Source organism: Carassius carassius, chromosome 16 (assembly GCF_963082965.1).
Source record: "Carassius carassius chromosome 16, fCarCar2.1, whole genome shotgun sequence".
Classification (NCBI taxonomy): Eukaryota; Metazoa; Chordata; class Actinopteri; order Cypriniformes; family Cyprinidae; genus Carassius; species Carassius carassius.
Genome location: NC_081770.1, coordinates 19,721,466 through 19,743,869, shown reverse-complemented (window position 1 = coordinate 19,743,869; position 22,404 = coordinate 19,721,466). Strand labels below are relative to the sequence as shown.

The 22,404-nt window shown below is 36.4% G+C and overlaps 1 protein-coding gene across 3 annotated transcripts in view; it reads left to right on the top strand.

Annotated features, from left to right (window-relative positions):
• The window catches only part of LOC132159829 (neurocan core protein-like), a 127,759-nt gene that overhangs the window by 51,974 nt on the left and 53,381 nt on the right, over window positions 1-22,404 (top strand). For all 3 annotated transcript variants that reach the window (XM_059569453.1, XM_059569452.1, XM_059569454.1), the window contains exons 4-8: window positions 3,192-3,366; window positions 5,477-5,604; window positions 7,095-7,388; window positions 7,661-8,413; window positions 13,002-14,051. In XM_059569453.1, the coding sequence (XP_059425436.1) occupies window positions 3,192-3,366; window positions 5,477-5,604; window positions 7,095-7,388; window positions 7,661-8,413; window positions 13,002-14,051 (2,400 nt within the window). The remainder of the gene's footprint in view (window positions 1-3,191; window positions 3,367-5,476; window positions 5,605-7,094; window positions 7,389-7,660; window positions 8,414-13,001; window positions 14,052-22,404) is intronic.

The window sequence follows — 22,404 nt, the reverse complement described above, 5'->3', positions numbered from 1 at the left end:
CAGTTGTGGTATTTTTACACACAAGGCGATATTCCACGTGGAAAAACTCGTCTTATTCACTGAGCAAACTGGTATAATCGGGTGCTAAATGTAGTATAGTACATATAGTAGTATACCTGCAGTATAGTAACTCGATGGCATTCTTTTAAGCACAAAAGTAGATTATATTCATTATAGGTTAACAAAATTTGGTGCAGTTGTGCTACTGTAATAACATGAAATGTTATAAATAAATAGTAACAGTCATATTAAAAATCATGTAAATCATCACAAAATAATATATTGAATGAATATTTAAATGAATTAAATTTTTAAATAAAAATGTAATTTTAAACAAATAACATAATATATATATATATATATATATATATATATATATATATATATATATATATATATATATATATATATATATATATATATATATATATATATATATATATATACATATATATATACACACACACACACACGTGTAATTCTTTTAAATAAAAATATGTAAATAATGAATATTTCTTATATAATAAGGAACCAATAATAAAAAAATAATAGTCATAATAAAAATAATATAAAAATTAAATAAAATGAAACGAATATATTTAATTAATTAAATGGCAAATTAAATAATTGTAAATAAAATTAAAAAAAAATCTAAATAAAAGAATAACAAGTAATAAAAATTCACAATAAACTGAAAAATACAATATGTAAATTTATTATAATTGTAAGGAGTAAAAACAAAAACTATCTATCAAAGAAAAAAAAATATTGCATTGAAGATCATAAACATGATTTCAGTGAACGTTGCCTAGGCAGCATCCATTAGCATAGAGAAACAAATCTATGACCATTATGATGAAGTCATCATTTCTGATTGCAAAACTTAACAAGGATTACTTCTCTGAAGAGAGAGTGACTCTTAAAAAATGCATTATGAGATACCAGTGCATTATTAATATTGTACATATGGATACTCATGTACTAAAAACCTCCTCCTCTGCACGTCTGAATGCTTAATTCGTTTGAGCTCAGCAATCAAAGCACTGAAATATGCTGGCAGCCAGTATCATGAAACATTCCCATTACTGTTACGAGCTTTTATGGAAATAGCAATAACATGGCCAATTAAAGCATTCACCAACCTTAGACACTTTCACACCTTATTGTGTTACAGCAACGTTTTCTTTTTCACACTGAATGATGAAGGGAACAAAGAATCGAGACAATTTACAGGAATATTTCAAATAAAAAATTAAATAACATGCAGTTCAACCACATTTGACCACAGTCAGTGTAACCAAGTAAAACCTCGTCAGAAAACATTCTTGATGTTTTTATTAATTCTGTATTCATGTGAAATAACTCTCATGCACACAGATGCAGTCAAATTAATTACATGATTATGCATTTAATTAAACTAACATTGCACTGTTAACATTTCTGTAAAAATAAAGGTTCTTTAATGGCATCTTTGGTTCCGTGAAGAACCTTTAAAGATTATTTATACAGGAACAAGGTTTCGATTAATAACATGTTTTTCACTATAAAAATGGTGTAAGAACTGTTGATTGAAAGGTCATTTGGGAAACCAAAAATGGTTCTTCTATGGCCCTTTTGGAAACAGTTTATTTATTTATCTTGTTTTTTAAAGGAAAACTTCATCAAAAAGCGAAAAATTACTTTAGATCGACTCACCCTCAGGCCATCCAAGATGTGGATGAGTTTTTCTTCATCGAAAAAGATTAGCATTGCATCACTTGCTCACCAGTGGATGCTCTGCAGTGAATGGGTGCCGTCAGAAAGAGAGTCCAAACAGCTGATAAAAACATCTGAATAATCCACAAGTAATCCACACAACTCCAGTCCAGCAGTTAATGGCTTGTGAAGTGAAAAGCTGTAAAAATACAAGTCCACCGTTATCATTGTTTTTAACATAAAAATGTTGCTTCCCGCTAAAATAGGAGTCCTCTGTCCAAAGTATAGCTTTCTCAAGAGGAAAACGTCATCGTCATCTCATTTGAATCAAGAGAGAAATATGCACAGACCAAACACCATTTATAAGCAAAAACCGCTCTAAACAAATATCTTGGTGTATTTTGATGTGAGAGAACAACTGGTGTTATTATGAACTATGGACTTATGGTATTTTGGCCAGAAGTGATGGTTTAAAGTTAAAATGCCTTGTTGATGGATTTGTTTATTACAAAAACTGAGCTTCACAAGACATTATTTGATGGACATGGAGTTTTTTGGGGGATTATTGAGATGTTTTTATCAGCCGTTGGGACTCTCATTCTGACGGCACCCATTCACTGCAGAGCATCTATTGGTGAGCAAGACTTGTAATGCTACATTTCTGTATTTTCGAGTGAACTATTGTTTAAAACGAGCTAGGATTTCAGACTGTTAGCTAACTGGTCACAGATCTGACCTTCCCCGAATGATGTCTTGGGGAAATGAGATATGGAAACTCTGACCCCATTTCTAATGAGATGCCGCATCCCTCAGTGGACGAGAGTCCCACATATCTCATCCCCAGATGTTTCTCACGGACAGTGAATATTTTTATAAGCTCTGAGTCTGTCCTAAACTCCAATGGGAAGCGAAAAAGAGAAGCAGGCGGAAAAAAGCAAGGAAGGACATAAAAACCGAAAGAGACATCTTCCTCCCTTGCCTCTTTGAAGTGGGGCGTCACACGTAGCTGCCATACAGTAGTTGGGTAAGAAACAGCCGTATTGCTCAGGAGACTGAAATCTTCCCCCTTAAGACGTCATCTGAAGTGTTTCGACATAAATTGGCCGACCTGGCTTTCAGGATTTTCCTTTGTCTCTTTCATGTTTGTGCGTTCTCCGGGAATGCGACAGCGGAGGTTATGGACGTGGAATGTAGAGTAGAGAACGAAAGGGACTCCAAAGCAGTGTGATCTGGGAATAACAGACGGACAGTTCAAAAGCAATCCCAGGAATCTCATTTCTTTGTCCTCTAACTGGTCAAAGAACTGGTGCTGGGATTTCGCATCTTTTCTACTGTGTTCCCAGTAGCTTTTCTCTGAAAATATTGAGGAATGGTGGAAAAACAGGAATGAAAGTGAAATTCAGGAAATAAAGTGTTTCAAGGGGCCTGCATTGTTTCATTTGTTAAGTCAAACATTTATTATTGCTGTTCATTTAGGACATTTTTTTCCCAAACAGGAGTGGTCTTTCACTACCGCGCGCCTCACGACCGCTATGCGCTGTCCTTCACTGATGCCGAAAGAGTTTGTCTGGAGAACTCTGCCAATATTGCCTCACCGGCTCAGCTGCAGGCCACTTTTGATGACGGCTACGACAACTGCGATGCCGGATGGCTGTCGGACCAGACTGTGAGGTCAGGACAAGAGATTAGTCAGTTGTTTTGTGAACCGGATTTGGAAATGTGCCTTTTATATTTAGCATTTAAGAAACCTTTGATTTGTTTATGTAATTTTGTTCCATTATATTAAGTGTATTTACTGTATAATATTTTAATGTTTATTTAATTTTCAGCATTACAAATGTGACCCTGGACCACAAAAGCAGTCATAAGGGTACAGTTTTTGAAATTTAGATTTATATATATCAATAAATAAACTTTCCATTGATGTATGGTTTGTTAAAATTGGACAATATTTGGGCCGAGATCTGGAATGTGAGGGTGCAAAAAAAAATCTATCTAAATCGTAAAAAATCGCATTTAAAGTTGTCCAAATGTAGTGCTTAGCAATGCATATTACTAATCAAACATTTGATTTTAAATGGTAGGAAATTAATTTCCTTTACTTAATATCCTAATGATTTGTTGGCATAAAAAAAAAATCTGAAATTTTGACCCATACAATGTATTGTTGGCTATTGCTACAAATAAACCCATGTGACTTATGACTGGTTTTGTGCTTCAGGGTCACAAATGTCTAGCATCTATTTTATTTTATTGTACTGTATTTTCAACAGAACAAAAGTACAGTATTTTTATTGTGTAAATTTATCATATTCAATAACACTTTCTGTAATTTATTTTTAACATGACAAATGTTTTATTTGCTTTATGTATAATATTTTATAGAATATTCAGTTATTTTATTTTATTTTCAACATGACAAATGCCTGATATTTCATCTTTATTTCAATATTTTATTTAACGCTGTTAAACTGGGGAAAAAATTATTGCATTTACATGCACACACACAGTATTTATATTTTTGTTTTATTTTTAAAATGACTAATGTCTGATATTTTTTGTCTTTTTATTTCATATTATTTTAAACATGACAGATTTATTGGCTTGATATATAATATTTGATAGAATATTCTAATATTTTATTTAATGTTATTTTCAACTCCTCAAACATCCAGTGTTTTATTTTTGTATCTATAAAATCGTATTGAATATTTTAACGTTTAATTTTATTATATATAATATGACAATCCAATAATTTTAATATATTTAGAATATTTTATTTTTTAAAACATTTAACATTTCAACATGGCAAACAACCATAATTTAATTTTATTTTACTTTTTTTATGACAAACGTCCAGTAATTTATTTGTTTAACAACAAGAACAATGAAGAAAAAAATGTAAAGTTACAAGAATTACAGGTCTAAAACATACTAGTATACAAGGTACATGCTGTAAAGGTTTACTAAACTACCTTTTGCTTTTCAGACATTCAGAAACCAGCATAAATTTGTGAGCAAAGAAGTCTTTGAACATGTTCACATAATTCTATTCCCCAGCGCATCTCTAATTCTTCATTTTAAATGTTACTTATTGTAGATCAGAATGAAAACTTTAGCTGCCATGCTGATAAATTGGTCCCATTGCATGAAACAGAATAGTGCGATTTTCTTCAGAAGGAATCTGAGACTCGAAGCAATTTAATAATCAGCCGTTCTAATTAATCGTAATATCTATTATGTATCGACCGCATTACAGCCACGTTTCTTCAGGCTTGCCACCTCCAATCACTTTCCCATGGCTGAATGTCAGGCGGCTATTGATTTCAACATTCATATCTACCACATATTGTCAGCTCGTAATTGAGCCGCGAGGCCCGGCCCTCACCAAATAAAAGCGTGAGCGGCTTTTTCCCTCCCTGCATGGAAGAGCTCTAATTGGGCCATCTCCAGAGAAGCTTGGCTACACATCAGTGAAGACGCAAACGCGCAATTAGCGCAAGCGTATGGAGATCTCAGAGATCTCTAGACTGGGAGGGAATATATGTGGGCTGTTTAATGGTTTTATATAACTGACTTCAATATTTGGGCTGCTTGAGAACCCCCATCCGCTATTTCTCTCTAGAAACCCTGGAGTGCCGTGTATAATCTCTTAATCAGACTTTAGCCGGCTCCCTTGCGCCATTCAAATCGATGTGCTTTCCAGTAATTGCACAGTTTATCTTACTCACTCCTTCCCTCCCTGGAAATGACTCCTGGTTTGTTTTGGCTCCTTACCCAGGTATCCCATCCAAGCGCCTCGGCCCGGCTGCTTTGGCGACAGGGAGGACTCACCTGGCGTGAGGAACTACGGCAGCCGAGACCCCGACGAGATGTTCGATGTGTACTGCTTTGCCAGCGGCCTGCAAGGTACCGCAGATGCATTCAGTTACAGCTCAGTCATCCAAAAACTGTGTCTTTAAATGTCCTCGTGAGCCTCAGATGGTGGAGATGCATGTACCTGCTCATGTCCCAAGTCCCAGAACATCTAAGTAGGTCACCATGCTTTCAGCTCAGCCCTACGGTTTATGCCAGAGCGGGTACAGTTATAACATGCTCTTTTTTTTTTCTTTTTTTAAGTGCACATCCATTTGTTTCATGCAGGAGTGACAGTCCTCTGCTGTGAATTAGTATTCCTGAATGTCTTAAAAGTTTAATACCTGTCATATTGGTGTAATTTATTCATTTATGTATTTTTACAGAGCTTTTGTTTTATTTGCATGTTTATTCATGTACGTTACTGTATATGAACATAAATTGGATCTGTTACAAAAAAGTGTTTTTTTTGCCATTGTAGTGGATTTTATGATAAATATTCAGTATTTTATTTAGTATATTTCATTTCATGACAAACTCTTTAGAATAAGGAAGAAAAAAAAGAAAGCTCAGTTTCAAGTATACACGCGGATAAGTAATGTAATGTGTACAAAGTACACAAAATATATCCAAGGCTTTACAAAAAAAAAAAATACATTTTGAAATGTATGAAATAGTTTTCGACTGTTTACATTTAAGGATAAAAATTTTGGATAATTTAGCCTTTTTATTATTTTATTTAATTTAATTATTTTTATTAAAATAAATCGAACATCATTTGCATTTAGAAGCCCTTCATTGTTCCGATTTTTTTTTTAAATCCCACCAAACATTTTTTAGATATACAGTCCAAAACGTACAGAGCCTTGCACATGGAATGCAGGGAAAAATATTAAAATAATTATGTGTACAATATAATAATTTGTTCTCTTGTTTTACTAAATTGTGTGCACAATATAATAATTTGTTCTCTTGTTTTACTAAATTGTGTGCACAATATAATAATTTGTTCTCTTGTTTTACTAAATTGTGTGCACAATATAATAATTTGTTCTCTCATTTTAATAAATTGTGCGAACAACATAATTTGTTCCCTCATTTTACTAAATTGTGCACATAAAATAATAATTTGTTCCTTTGCTTTACTAAATCGTGCACACAACATGGTCATGGTCACATTGTGGTCACAATTTAGTTGAATCAAATCGTGCGAACAAATTATTAATTAATTTACTTAAAACGAGGGAACGAATTTGTGTGCATGCTTTACTATTTTTTTTCCTGCATGTCATTTGTGGGGCTCTGTAAAAATTAATAAACAATACATTAAATCTTGTTGTTACAAAAAGTACATTTGATGTTTTTCCTATATTTAGCAATCACCTGTTTTACAGTATAGATGAGTTAAACAATATTATGAATATATAACCAAATTTAGTTTCTTTGTAAAGTTTATTTATAGGTCTCATGTTGCAAGCAGCAGCATTCTTATGGGAAATAAGCACTTATAAATAATGCACACTATCCATCTTTGCTCTCTCAAGGTGAAGTGTTTCACACCAGCGTGCCGGAGAAGTTGAGCCTGGCATCTGCTTCCACTCTCTGCCACACTCTGGGAGCTCAGCTGGCCACGGTCGGGCAGCTCTACCTGGCCTGGCAGGGAGGCCTCGACCGCTGCGACCCTGGCTGGTTGGCTGACGGCAGCGTGCGTTACCCCATCAACCTGCCCCGGCGTAACTGTGGAGGAGATGAACCAGGAGTACGGACCGTTTACCACAACCCCAACCGCACCGGGTTCCCAAACACTAGTGACCTCTTTGACGCCTACTGCTATCAAGGTTGGTTGAACTACTGGCCTTTCTCGGTTTTGCTACAGGCATATATTCATACAAAGATCTTTTCATCTTTTTGGGGGGTTTCAACTGTCTACATAACTTTGGAACATCATTCCGAATAATTTATCAAGAGTTTCACCCTTGTGTCAGGAGTATCTGAAAAATGTATGAAATGAGGATTAGGTTAAATTCGTATTACGGACTTCTGTATGGATATCTGCTTTGTAGTTTTATCTGTCAATGCCACCATTAACGAGACTATCTTCCTCTTTCAGAGAAGAATTTCGAAGAGCAGGCGGCGATACGCCACAAAACCCTCGAAAACTTCAATTTGAACTCTTCAAGCGATGAAGAGGTGCAGCTCCAAAGAAACGGAGCCTTCCCTGAACCTTCAACTTGGACCGGTCTGGTCGATCTCCAGAAAGAAGATTTCAGGTCCATCATAAACAACGATTCTTCAGAAATCTCAGAGGAGCATGTTGTAATCCACCTTGGACCTGAAGAAAGGTCTGTTGAATGGGAAGATGCTGTGGAGAATCAGGAGAACCTTCAAGGGGGTTCGGCGAAAGAGGAGACTGATGAGTCAGATGGTCCCGATGTGTCTCCTGACCCATCTTCCACCGCGCCATCTTCCTCTACGCAAGCTCAGACCAGCAACAGCGTCATTTCCAACTTTGTGAACACAATCATGAAGCCATTTAGGTACTTGACTGGGACTGGAGAACCTGAGATACCGGCCACAGAGTCCAGCCTCTACAGAGGAACCTCAGAAATGGTCCCACCTGCCAGGACGAAGCCAAGTAGAGGGAAAACAAGCAAAGTTGGTGCTGATAATGCAATCGTGGAGCCTGATATCAAGGAAAATTCATACAATCCCTCCTCGTCAAATCCAGAAGAAGAGCTCTTGGAACAGGAGAAAGAAGTGGTCTTGGTGGCTGCGCAGCAGGAGATAAAGAGTCCAAGCAGTTCTTATATGGATCATCCATATTCACAGACCTTCACAGTCAGCTTCACTGGACCAACTAAAGGTACAAAGCTTAAAGGGTACATAACATCCTTCATATCTCCAAAAAGTCTTTCGTTTTATCATATTTATAAAAGAAAAAAACAGCTTTCCGATTCTCTCTGGAGGCGTGCCATGGGCGGAGCTATAATACTGATGTTTCGTGTTGTTTCCATTAACATATATTCACTTATGTGCTGATTTCCAACAAAAGACAGAAATCTGGTGCAGTTGTACTTACATAAATGGGGTCTTTTATCACAGGGACAGCTCCATGTTTTAATAGCAAACGATGTACAAGTCCAGCGTCGACTTGGGCCTTGTTCATAAAACATTCGTCACTCAAATGACCAGAACACACAAACGCACTTGATACACTCCGTTGCTGCCCCGGAAAAACAAACTGCATCCACTATTCGTGTAACACTGTGTTCTTAGGGAAGCTGAACACGCTAGACTTTCCCTCACATCCAAAAATTCACTTATTTGGAGACATTCTCAAACAAATCCTATGCAGCACTGCCGACAATTTCCAGATGAAGTGTGTTGATGTGCGCGGTCTCGCTCTCCTCCAGTCAATGTGTGTGCGCGGGCGCGCTTTTCCGAGAGAGATCCTCATAGATCCGCCATCGTCATTAGATCCACAATCGGAAAAAAACATCTGAAACTTGTACCAACCCGGAAGTAAGATTTTCAGCACAGAAATTCTCCGTCATTCGTCCAAACAATTTTTTTTTTTTAACTTTGGCCATGTTCAGCATGAGAATCCATCTCTTTAACACTGTGAATAACTCTGATTACACAAAACACCATTATAGCCCCCCTTTAATAGTATTTTAAGCATGTACAATTACACAAGACCATGCAGCTCCTCTTCTTAATTGAAGTTTGTGAAGTAGGTGAAGCTCGTGCTTAATTTAGTTGAAGTAGGGCTTAATTACATTTTGTATTATTTTATACTTGGTTTATATAGAACTGGATGTAAAACCACAAAAGTGAGTTTGAATAGATGGGTGTTTCTTCATCTTTGACCATTAAATTACATCTATATCTAATTTGTGGCAGCATTACCTCAAGACAGTGCAAATTTGTGAGTGGATAAATAAAGTGTGAGAACTTGTTCATGTCCAAATGTGCCCATGGTTGAAGAAGCAACGGAGCAAAAATTAATAAATAATGTGTTTAAAAAAATATTTATCCACTGTAAATTAGTGGAAGAACATATTTTTGGTATTTCTTCAGCTGAATCCAACACTTAATGGACTGTACTTTTAACCCTCATAGTGTGGCTTTTAGTGCGGCAAATCAAATATGGCATCCACTTGGTTCAAAGATAAATGTACTTGGCATACTATGTCCTCCACCAGCTTGCTGTTTATTTTTTTATTGTTTTGAAAGGAAAACAATATGGCAGCAAATGGTCCTTCAGGCACAGGTGCTGAACAGGAAGGTTGCGGACACGATTCGTTCTGTGGAATACAAAAGTGGGAGGGTCACTGTAGAGGTCACAGCACTGAGATGTATTCCTTCCTCCTGCTCTAGGGCTTTTAATGGTTATCAATGTCTGTCATATCTGTGCCAAGTGAAGCTGCATAGTAGGAGAAAGCAAAATGGTATCCAACCTCCTGAAAATTTAGAGCATTGCAAGCCTTAGGGTAAGATTGAAGCATGTCTAACTGGTATGGTTTTAGCACGATGGGTTTTGGCAGCATTCCGTTCTCAAGGAGTCATCACTACAAATATCCTCCCTGCGAACCAAATTCAACAGGGAAAATTAATGTTTAATGCCGGGTGAAAATCCAGCTTTAGTCAGCATGCATTATTTACATCCGAATCTAATTAATGTGCTTTGGCCGAAACTGCAGGCACCGCTACAAATTCCAAGTCTCTCTCAATTATACGAAGCATGATCATCATCAGGGTTGTGGAGTGTGTGCGTAAAAATACTCCAGACTCAATCTGGCTGTTTCCGTTCGTTTTTCCTCCAGCAGAGGTCATTTAGTGGTGTTTGGATTCACTGGCTATTTCACCCTTCGCTGCATGCTGCTCAGTCTCTCCCCTTGTTTCGAGTTTCATTACATGGAGCCTGTTGAGAATTCAGAAAATCCTGCCATCTTTTATATTAACTCACCACGTACTTGAGTTCCACAAAATGCTATGAAGAAATTCTCTGAAATGCATACGTGCCATCAGACAACTTGCTTAAGTATCTGTTTTGTTGAGTGTCCAGATACTTGAGCTTTATTTACACTGTTTGAGTGGACACTTAAACCACAAAATGCATGAATGTCGTTTCATTAGATACAAAATATCAAATCAAATGGAATTTAATCTAAGAAAAAATGTTTTATACATGTTAAACTAAAAAGTTAAACTATGGAACCCTGTTTCTGCCTCAAAGTAAAAAAAATCTCGCAATTGTAACTTTGTCTCATAATTGATCCTTTTTTTGTCTTATAATTGAGATTTTATGTATCTCACAAACCTTACATCACATTATTCAATTAATATTTCTCTATATTATCTACGCTCCTTTCTGATTTGTTTCTAAATGCAACTTTATATCTCAGAATTGCAACTTTAGTTCTTCTAACTACAACATTGCATCTCCAAATTGATTTTTTTGTCTTATAATTTGTTTAAAAATGATCACTTTTCCCACAATTGCGACTTTATATCTCAATTTTGATTTTATATATCTTAACTGTGCCTTTTTCCAATTAAACATTTTATCTAATGATTGTGACTTTTTTCAATATTGACAATTTAAATCTCATTATTGCAAGCTCCTTTTCTAATTGCAACATCTTCTTCGGAATGCAATGTTATATCTCACAATTATGACTCTTTTATTCCAATGGCGATATTATATCTGACAATTCTGATTTTATATCTCATAGTTGCAACTTTAGTTCTTCTAACTGCAACATTGTATCTCCAAATTGCGCCTTTTTGTTTTATAATTAGGAGTCTGCCAAATGCAACACTTTCCTTCAGTTGTGTCTTTATTGTGACATTACAGTATCTCTCGCAATTGTGACTTTTTATTACAATTCTGAAATTTATATCTCATTATTGAAACTTTTCTCCCAGTTGCAACCTCTTCTTAATGCAACGTTATATCTTACAATTGCAACTTATTATTCCAGTTACGATATTTTATAATTGCGACTTCTTCTTCTGAAAACTATTTTATAACCCAGAATTTCGCCTTAACATCTACCAATTTTCAAATGTATGCTTCTTGGTTGTGACTTTGTCTCACATTTAAACTTTCAAAATTGAGATTTTGCATCTCCAAGTTGGGATTTTTCTTTTTCTCCCAGTTGCAAATGCATGTCTCACACTTACGATTTTTTATCTCATAAATGTGACTTTGTATCTTACAGTTGCAACTTAATAGCTTACAGTTAAGACCATTCATATTTGAAACTATATAACACAAAATGCAGGTTTGTATCACCCAGACATAAAACCACCTTGACACCAGCTGCTTAAAAGTAATTGCAAAAATGGATATAAAAATAAAATCCCTCGTCGGTTTTGTGTGCAGATGCTACTTTGTTTGATCTTGCACCAAATACTTTACATTATGTGGGTAATTGTCCCACTATTACAGTACATCCATGTAATTGGTAGAATCTATCTCATGAACATGTTGAATACCATCACAGTCCTGTGACTGCAGAGAGTAATCAGTTATTCATATCATTAATTGCTCAATTACTTGGTTATGTAAATTGCACATCCATGCGACACCGCAACAGCAGAGTCTTGAATAATTCATTATTGTTTCATATTTCATTGTGTGTACCGAACATATGGTCTGTGAATATCTAAAACCGCTTATGCTAAACATTGCTTGTTTCCTTTAAGGCAAAGCATGTTCCCTGAGCAGATATATGAATTATCTATGCACAGAGTAAATACTTAAACCAAATATCTCTTCCCCACAGCAAATGAAACCTATGTTTAGGATTTGGTGTTGCACCATGTACTGCAGTATGCTGAGTCATGTAATAATAATAATAATAATAAGTCTAGTGCTTAAGGCATTTTTACTTTATTGCACTCTGAATTGATACCAACATACATCATGATGTAAATCAAGATCTTTTTGCTTCTTGAACATAAAGATTTGGGTCTTATTTTGTCTGGATTTACTGTTAGAAAGCATTGGGAATTAACAGCACCAGACAGGAGCATGATGTACGAGTTATTTGTGCCGGGGCAACATAAAGAAAAAGAACCTTATTACCTGGATTGCTTTCAAAACTAATGTACATTTCATCCCCGTTTCACCTGAGAGTCAGATTTTACCCTCTGGGAAGAAAATAAAGGTCATTTTAGCTACGCTTGTAGCTCATTTTTCCTTTGAAAAAGGGGTTTGATTAAAAGATAGGTGTGTTGAGACCGATAGATTAATTGCTGGATATCTCCAGGGCATTGACGGATAAATAATGACAGTTCTATATCGAGCCGCACGCATTAAAGTTAATTACCATAGTTCTGGGGCGGGAGTTAGCATATTTTGCTCGCTAATTAAACATACATTTAAATGAAACGATCTCCTCCCTCGCTCCGTTAATCACAGTGTTTTGTCATCCCTGCAGGAGCGATTGGTTCAGGAATGGCGGATCCAACTCTTTCCTCGGCATCTAAGAGCTTTGGTTCCATGAGGAGCAGCCAACAAATTTGGCCGCTAAAGTCCTTGAAAGTTGCCCCAGGCAACAATAGGCATTTCATAACTCAAACAAGCAGTCCTATGGAAGCCAAAAGAGCCAGTTTGGAGATCATGACCATTCCTGTTTCCAGGAACAACCCTGAGAACTTCTCTGGGGAGGGAAAAGACTTGAACGAGGATGGTTACCCTATTCCCAAAGTTCCAGCGTCACCGTTATCTGCAGAGGAAGAAAAAGATGGCGAGGGAAGTGGAGCGAAGGAGTTGCCGTTCAACCTTGACAGCCAAATGAATGGATCCGATGACCACGGAGTCCCACTGGAGACCACTGTCAGATGGCAGCTTATGAGTCTCCACACAACTCAACCTACTAGTGAACCCAAGCATGAGAAACCAGCCGACACGGTCGAGGAAGCCAAGGGGGAAATCATGTACGTCCATCGCCCCATTGAAAAACACAAGAACCTTTCCTCGAGTAAAGTCAACGTGCCTGTTGTTAAACGAAAGCAAGACCTAGGGTTGACTATTGCACCAGAAACACACACTTTCAACTCGCCTACCACACCAAGCCCTGGAGTTCCCAATGAGGACAAGCAATCAATTCAACCACCAACCGTAGGAATCACTCCTTCCCAACCTGGAAAAGAAACCACTACCGAAGACATTTTGTGCACTCCAGATCCAGCCGTTTCCAGCACGTGGTTACCTGTGCTTCAAGAGGAATTAGATACTCCACAACCACCGGCTCCTACCATAATAATGACGCAAGCTGGACCTACAGTTCTGCCAACTAGTCCAGGTCCAAAGGACACTTCCCAGCAGGCTGAGTCCAGGTCAGGAGGGTCGGAGTCATTTGTTTTGGCTCAGGGCTGGATAACATCTGAACCGGTTCCAACGGAGGAACCGTCATCCCAGACCACAGGAAGGCCAGAGAAGGACACAACTGGGGCTAGGAGTGAAAACAGCCCATCCATAACTTCAGGTAAATCGCCCCTTAGATGTGCTCTGCTGATATGAGAATCTAAAGGCCTGTTTATAACTTGAAAGATACAAAATTCAGTAACACTTTAGTTTAGGTACCAATTCTTACTATTAACTAGATTATTATAAGCATGCATATTACTAGCATATTGCCTGTTTTTTAGTGCTTACAAAGCCTTTATGCCTTGTTCTGCATGACCATTTTTACATCCCTTAATCCTACCCTATATGTAAACTTAACAACTACCTTACTAACTATTAATAAGCAGCAAACTAGTCATTTATTGAAGCAAAAGTCGTAGGTAATAGTGAGAAATGTTTGCCAAACTGAAGTTGACCTGAAACGCTTCGAGAGTGCTTCCTTGGGTTTGTTTATTTGTTAGATTTTTTACTTTTTTTTTTTACTCTTTTTTTTTTACTCTTTTTACTCTGCTTCATTTTTTGTTATTTTCTTTAATAGTTTTTTCAATAGTTTTTTTTTCATTCCTTGTTTAGTCATTCTCTTTAGTTTTTTATTTTATAATTCTTTCTAATTTGTTATTTATTTTCCTAGACATGTCTTTTGTTTGCTCTTTCTTTTCTTTTCTTTTCTTTTTTTTGTTCTTTTACTTACATTCTTTTTATTTTCATGTTTTTTTATGTTTTCAGTTATGTCTTTCTTGTGTTCTTTCTTTGGCACTGTATTTCTTTTTTATTGTTTCCTGCTTTCGTTTGTTATTTTCTTTCCATTATTTCTTTATATAATTCCTTGATTTGTTCTTCTCTCCATTCTGTATTTCCTTCTTTGACTTTTTCATCCTTTTTTGTTTTTCGTGTTCTTTCATTTGTTATTTCTTTCTTGATTTTTTGTTTTTTAGTTTTTTGCTGTTGCTTTGTTTTTTGTGGTTTCCTTCTTTTTTTCATTAATTAGTTTATTCCTTTCCTTCATTTAATTTCTTTGTTATATATATTTTTTTGTATATTCCTTATTCCTTATTTTTATTTATTTTTATTTTATTTATTCCATTATTTCTTTATTTTATGCTTTGTTTTCTTTCTTTAGTTCTTTCCATCATTCTTTCACTCTATATTTCTTATTTTTTTCATTCTTTCAATCATTCTTTATTTTGCTCTATATTAATTTTGTTCTTTTTTGTTTGCTTTCATCCTTTTTGTTTTTCTCCTAATGTCTTTCATTCTTTATTCTACATTTTTTATTTTATTTCTTTCCACTTTTCGATAATGTGTTTATTTCTTATTTTCCTTCCTATAATTTTATTCTTATTCTTTTGGTCTTTCCTTTTCTATGTAGTTTTTTCATTCATTCTTCCTTTCTTCCGCTCTGTATTTCTGTCTTTTGTTCTTTCTTTCTTTGCGCGGTAAACAAACAGAGTAAAAAGAAGTGAATTGCTGCAGCCTCAGAGTAATTAGAGGGTTAGGGCAAGTGCAATTAGAGAGTCTTGCTAAGGCAGAGATCTTAGTCTTAAACAAATCAATGTTGACAGTAGCTAGTAGATGTGTTCAGTAATCGACTCCAGTCTCGCTCTAGTCTATATGCATGTTTAAAATGGTGCTGTATACATAAGCTCAACCTCCCCTTGTTCAAATCGATTTCTTTGGGTAGGAGTTTCCTAGAGTGCAAGAAACACACTTCAGCAAACAAAATAATGATCTTGAAAGCAGCTCTAGTAGGCCCCTGGCATAGAATAAATGTAAACAGATGGGCATCAAAACACATATACAAAACACATAAAAGAATGAATCATTTAACCCAGACTATACAGCCCAAAATGAGACATTTTACCGCATTTGATGCATGTTTCTGCAGCATAAAGTTCATGACTACAGAACAAAACGGTTTTTCAAGGTAAGATTTTGTCTGTATGTTAAATGAATCATTGCTGCAGAGCTTTGACTGTTTAGCATATAAAAAAGGAAAAAACTTTGAACTGCACAGAAAAGACCAGACAAAACTGCTGCTAAAAAACTTCTTTTCAACTGTCAGAAAGAAACACGCATTCAAGCAGATTTTTTGCCTGAGGATTTCCTTCCAAAAACCCGGTTTGCTTTTGAGCACAAAGAGCAGAGAGTCCTGTTTGTCCTCCTTTTCCTGCAGCGCAGGTGGAAGTTCACAAGCCTTTTTAATCAATGATCTGCCGGTGGAGAGGCTGCTGTTCTCTGCCTCTCCCCCGAGGCATTTTAGGCATCATAGAAGTGGTTTTTGAAAAATAGCCGCCGTCATGCTAGTCATAACAGCAGCACCAGACCGGCTTGCCCTTAATTAGAGAAGCACGTCGCTCTGCGATAAGACGAAGAGGTGCTGTGGTTTACGCGACTTTGCTGTTCCATCACTCTCGCTGACACGGCTTGGAGCTGTTTGCACATGGAAACAGACATGTTCATCGTTCTTTGTAAGACAGACAGCTGCAGTGTACTCATTCACACACACATACTACATACAGTACACTGTCACAAACCCACCCAGTTTCTGAGCACGGCAATAATAATAATACATTTATCTTCGATTTTTTTTTTCTTTTTTTTTAGTTCATTTTACTTTTATTTCATTAGATTTTTCTAAAATGTAAATATTTTCATTTTGCTGAAATTGAATTGTTTATTTTCATTTTAGTGAAGCAGGATGCACATTGAAGCATGTTTATCTGTCTTTACACAGTGCACTTAGCAAACTATATGTGTTCTTACAGGCCCACACTATTTCTATTGTGCAGGCGATTTTGATTTGATTTATTTCATTTTAACATTGTTCAGTATTTTAGTTGTAGTTTTCTAAAATTGTAATATTGAATTTAATTTTAATAAAACATGATGCACATGTAAATAGACACACAGTCTTGATTGTGCTTTTTACAAAATCTCACACACACACACATACACTTACAGACCCATGCTATTTTGATTGCAGGGGTTAATGAATTATGTACTGTTATTCATTTTACTCTGATTTTTATTTTATTTTATTTTACTTTTTAATTTTTTACATTTTTGTAGATTTTTTTTTTTAAATTTTTTAATTTAATTTATAAAATCTCTCATTTTGCTAAAATTTTAATACGAAATTGTATTTATTTTGCTGAAATGGTAATATTTAATTACATTTTAATACAGCATGGTGCACATATAAACATGCATGTTCGTTCTACACCTCTAATAAGCTAAAAAAAACAATCTGAAGATTTATATACTGCCGATTAACAGATGGAGGTAGCACAATCTGAACGGGTAGCACAAATCATCAGAACACCGGCAAGGAGAACAGTATTTATGGATATACAATGAAAAATATCAATCTTAATATTCACATGCACTTCATTCATAGTAATTACCCTTAAGCACTTGAGTGGACCTTTTAATGTTACCTGTGTTTTGTCCATGTTAAAATTATTTCTAATATACCAATAAAAACACTATGATAGGCTTTTCACTCAGGTCTTTATCACGTTATTAAAATTATGTGAAACAAAACAGCAAAATGTTTACTTTCACAAGCCGTCACGTATAGGTTTACATTAGCTGTCTCTTGCTTGGAGACTCAAAGACTCAATCAGATAACAAAAAGCGTCGGAGAAACGACACCTCTGATCATTCTGTTATGTCGCTTGTCCAGTCAGAGATACCGTATGGACAGTCCGACCCAATAGGGCTCGGTTTTTCTACGTATCTTGCTCTTTAGAGCGGCAGAAATGATTTTCTAAAGGCCATCCTGGGTTAACACCATGCTTTTACAGTGAAGGGGAAAGGATTGTTTCCCCTACGCCAACTCCACCCCCACAGCTATGACACGACACCGACCAAGTCTATACTTAATCATTTATAATGTGTTTCATTTTTTAGCTCATTGTTACGCTGTGCTGTTGCTTTTGAAACCGTGAGCAAGACTTACATGCTTGTCACTGCCAGACTCTAAATTATAAAACCCAATCTGGGGTTCGGACGGACAATAGAAAGCCTGTGAGTTATGATCCTCCAGCTCCTTAAGATGAATCACTCTGCCTACAAGATAATATACAATGAATATATGATCAGTGTAGTAAATTCAGTGAGAAAAATGTCTAAAAACATCATCTGAAGTAACTCACATCGACCAGAAGATCTGGGGAAAAGTCCCACCCTACTGTCTTTTTCCCCTCATTGAATATTCTGTTTTCAGAATACATTATTTCCCCCTACTGTATTGCACTGCGTGTATGAATCTGGCTTTAATAACTTGTGAGTTACTCACACCAGCCGTGAAAGCGAGTTCAGGGGAGATAATGATCGCATCTGAGGTGAAGAAGCTAGCATGACTTCTTCCAATGTACTTTCAGTCTCCATGGAAGCTACATGTGCTGCATTCAGGCTTTGATCATGTAAGCGCCGAGCGCTAATACTGTTTGTAGACAAGCTAACAGTTGTACTTGCAGCTAACCGAGCTGCCAGGCTCTCTCCAGGCAAACATCACCCCCTCCTTCAGATGGTTTATTTACCGTCTCACCACCCACACGATCCACTGGGTGGTCTTATGAATCAGGAACTATGATGTTTGTTATATGTGTGCACTAAAGCAAATGTAAACATCAAAATGTCAGCTCTTAGATGCGGAGAGTTTTGATATTCTTTTTAAAATACTAATTTAAGGTGATCGTTTCTGTGATCCGTTTATATATTTTTGTGTGTGTGTGTGCATTTTGCATCTTTATAAGATAGATAGATAGACAAAGAAAAACAGATGAAGATGGACCGAATGACAGGCAGAACAAGAGGTATATAGACGGACAGACTGACAGATATTTAGACAATAAGGAGATATTTAGACAGAACGATATACAGAATGACAGACAGAAGAATAAAACAATAGACAGATAGTTTGAACGATGGACAGAATGACAGAAAGAACAACAGAGAAAGATAGACAGAACAATAGACTAACAAATAAAACAATAGACAGATAGAACGATGGACAGGATGACAGATAGTCAGAACAACAGATATTTAGACAGAGCGACAGACTAACAGATAGACACAACAACAGAAAGATGGACAGAACGATAGACAAAATGTCAGATGAAAAGAAAAACAGAGACAGACCGACAGACTAGCAGAACGATAAACTGACAGAGAGAACAACAGACAGATATTTGGACAGAATGACAGAACAATAGATAGACTGAATGATAGACTGACAGATAGACAGAACAACAGACTGATAATTAGACAGAACAACTGATAGACAGAACAACAGACAAAATGACAGAAAAAACAGACTATGCTACAGACGAGGCGAGAAAGGAAAAAGAGCTCTAAATGTATACTACCATTAAACCATGGCTTTAACAGTTTCTTTTGGATTGGACAGTGATTTTTGGATTGGGCCTGTTAGAAACCACCTAGCAAATGTCCTAGAAATGACACGCCTGCAACCACTTCCTTACTAGATTAAAACTTGTTTACACATGCTGCATTGTGTTTGTGTATTCATTTTAATTCTAGTTAAATGTTTAATAATTTGGTGAAAGTGAGGTGACATACAGCCAAGTATGGTGACCCATACTCAATTTGTGCTCTGCATTTAACCCATCCAAAGTGCACACACACACACACACACACGCACACACACGCAGAGCAGTGGGCATCACTTTTGCTGCGGCACCCAGGGAACATTGGGTGTTCGGTGCCTTGCTCAAGGCATATCAGTCGTGGTATTGCCAGCCCGAGAATCAAACCCACAACCCTAGGGCCATGACTTCCCCTAGGCACCTTTTTGGCACTTAACTTTTTATTACTTAACGTTAATTAGCGTTCATTTAAGATTTTAGTTTAGTTTATTTAAGAATTTTTTGGTATCTAGTTTAGTTAAGTATGTAAATCCTGAGATTTTACCCCTCTTTTGGTCATAAGCTGTTTTGTAAATGTAAACGTAAACTCATCTTACTTCCATCATCCCGTGCTCAGCATTTTTCATAAACACGGTGCGAGTTCTGCCAGGTCGGAAATTAAACTGAAAGTCTGATGTTCCTGATATACTACGGCCTCATTGTCAGCACTGTGGAGTGTGCACCGCTGACCTGGATTGAGTCCGGAACACGGTGATGAAGTATCCTCTTCTATCTGATTATACGTGTTGCTTCAGGTTCCCTGCCGACTGGGCTGTATCTTGCTGGAGCTGAATAGACCAGACAGCTCTGACTCTCTCCACACCCTACTGAGATGCTTATTTTAGCAGAATGGCATTTTATTCTCCCCTACCCCTTTGAGAGAGAATGTGTCCCAGCATTTAATGTGCTTTATAACGCCTGTGCACGCAAGACAAGAAGCCATATCTGCATATGGACACACTGCTATGTGAGTAACATGCTAACTTTTTTGGAGGGGGGTTGTTTGTTTTAAAGTGTGTTCAGATTTTCTTTTTTCGGTTTGAATTTCAGTATAAATCCACATAATTCCACTGGAATTTCACAAGGGATTTTTGTTTTACTGTAACTAAAATGGCATTTTGTCATTTCGTCAAAAGTATTATTTTTTTTTTAATAAAATGCTTTGTATTGTTATGTTGCACATTTGATTTTATTCAGTTTATTTAGTTTGCTTTTGTTCAGTTTATTTTGTTTGTTTTACATTGGTACTGCAAATTTTTATTGGTGAAATCCGGTCATTTTAAAAGGAAGCTATGCAATCAGGAATTTTATGTATGTAAGGGTGAAACATTTCCCAAGACATTTTTGCAACTGCTTCGAAGTAGTCACACAGGCTATATTATTGGCTATAGGCAATGGATCTTTTTTGTTTGCAAAATTTTGCTAATGACAGTTTTGTTTAAATTTAGTCAATATTTCTTTAAGTCATAATTATTCATTGTAGTAAGTTTTACTCTGACCAAAATGGCATATTGTCTCACATAACATACTTCTTGACAGATTAGTTTCCATTGGTATTACTGGCACTGCTCTGTCTTGGTTTTAGTTCATATCTATCTGGATACTGTTCATACCTTTGATACTGTCTCACATAACATACTTCTTGACAGATTAGTTTCCATTGGTATTACTGGCACTGCTCTGTCTTGGTTTTAGTTCATATCTATCTGGACGCAGTCAGCGTATTCAATTAAAAGGTTTTAGTTCAAGACTATCTACAGTCACCGCTGGTGTTCCCCAGGGTTCTGTTTTGGGCCCGCTTCTCTTCATTATACATATGCTCCCTCTTGGTGATATTTTAAGGAAATATGGTATTAATTTTCACTGTTATGCGGATGACACCCAACTTTACCTGTCCGCCAAACCTACCGGTTCTTTTCCTCCACCATCTTTGTCAAGCTGTTTAGCTGAAATTAAAGACTGGCTTTCAGCGAACTTCTTGAAATTAAATGGCAATAAAACTGAGGCTCTGCTTGTTGGCACTAGATCTGCTGTGTCTAAATCTAATTGTTTCTCTTTACACATTGATAATACTGCAATCTGTCCTTCCTCTCAGGTTAAAAGTTTGGGTGTCATCATGGATAGCACACTATCTTTTAAAGCTCAGATTAATAATATCACACGGATTGCATACTTCCATTTGCGCAATATTAATCGTCTACGTCCATTTCTTTCAAATAATAATACTGCAGTTCTCATTCATGCACTAGTCACCTCACGTATAGACTACTGCAATGCTCTTCTTACAGGTATTCCCTCCAAATTGCTGCATAAGCTTCAATTGGTTCAGAATTCTGCAGCTCGTGTTCTCTCTAGAACACCTTATACTGATCACATTTCTCCAGTTCTCCAGCAATTGCACTGGCTTCCAGTAAAATATAGAGTTGAATTCAAAATCTTGCTACTCACTTATAAGGCACTTCATAATCTTGCACCACAATACCTTACTCAACTTCTCCAGGTTTATACTCCTTCACGTGCACTTAGATCTTCATCTTTAATTTCTCTTGCAGTACCTCGGATTCGACTTACTACTATGGGTGCCAGATCTTTTAGTTATGTTGCCCCCCGCCTATGGAACTCTCTTCCCCTCGATGTTCGCAATAGCGATTGCTTGTTGACTTTTACAAAGCGTCTTAAGACATATCTTTTTATACAGGCTTTTTTATAATATTTTTATTGAGACTTAAATCCACTTTTTATGTATATGCTGTTTGTTTTGTTGTTTGTTTTGTCTTATGCAGTGACCTGTATATTGCTTGTAAGGTGACCTTGGATGTTCTGAAAGGCGCCATGAAAATAAAAAATAAAATAAATGCATTATTATTGTCATATTTTCGTCAAGTTATTAAAAAGATTAAAACCCCTTAACAATCGTCATAAGGCTCATTGTTTTTTTTTTTGGTTGTTTGTTTTTTCAATGTTGTAAAATTAGCTGTTTTTGGCATATTTCCATGCATT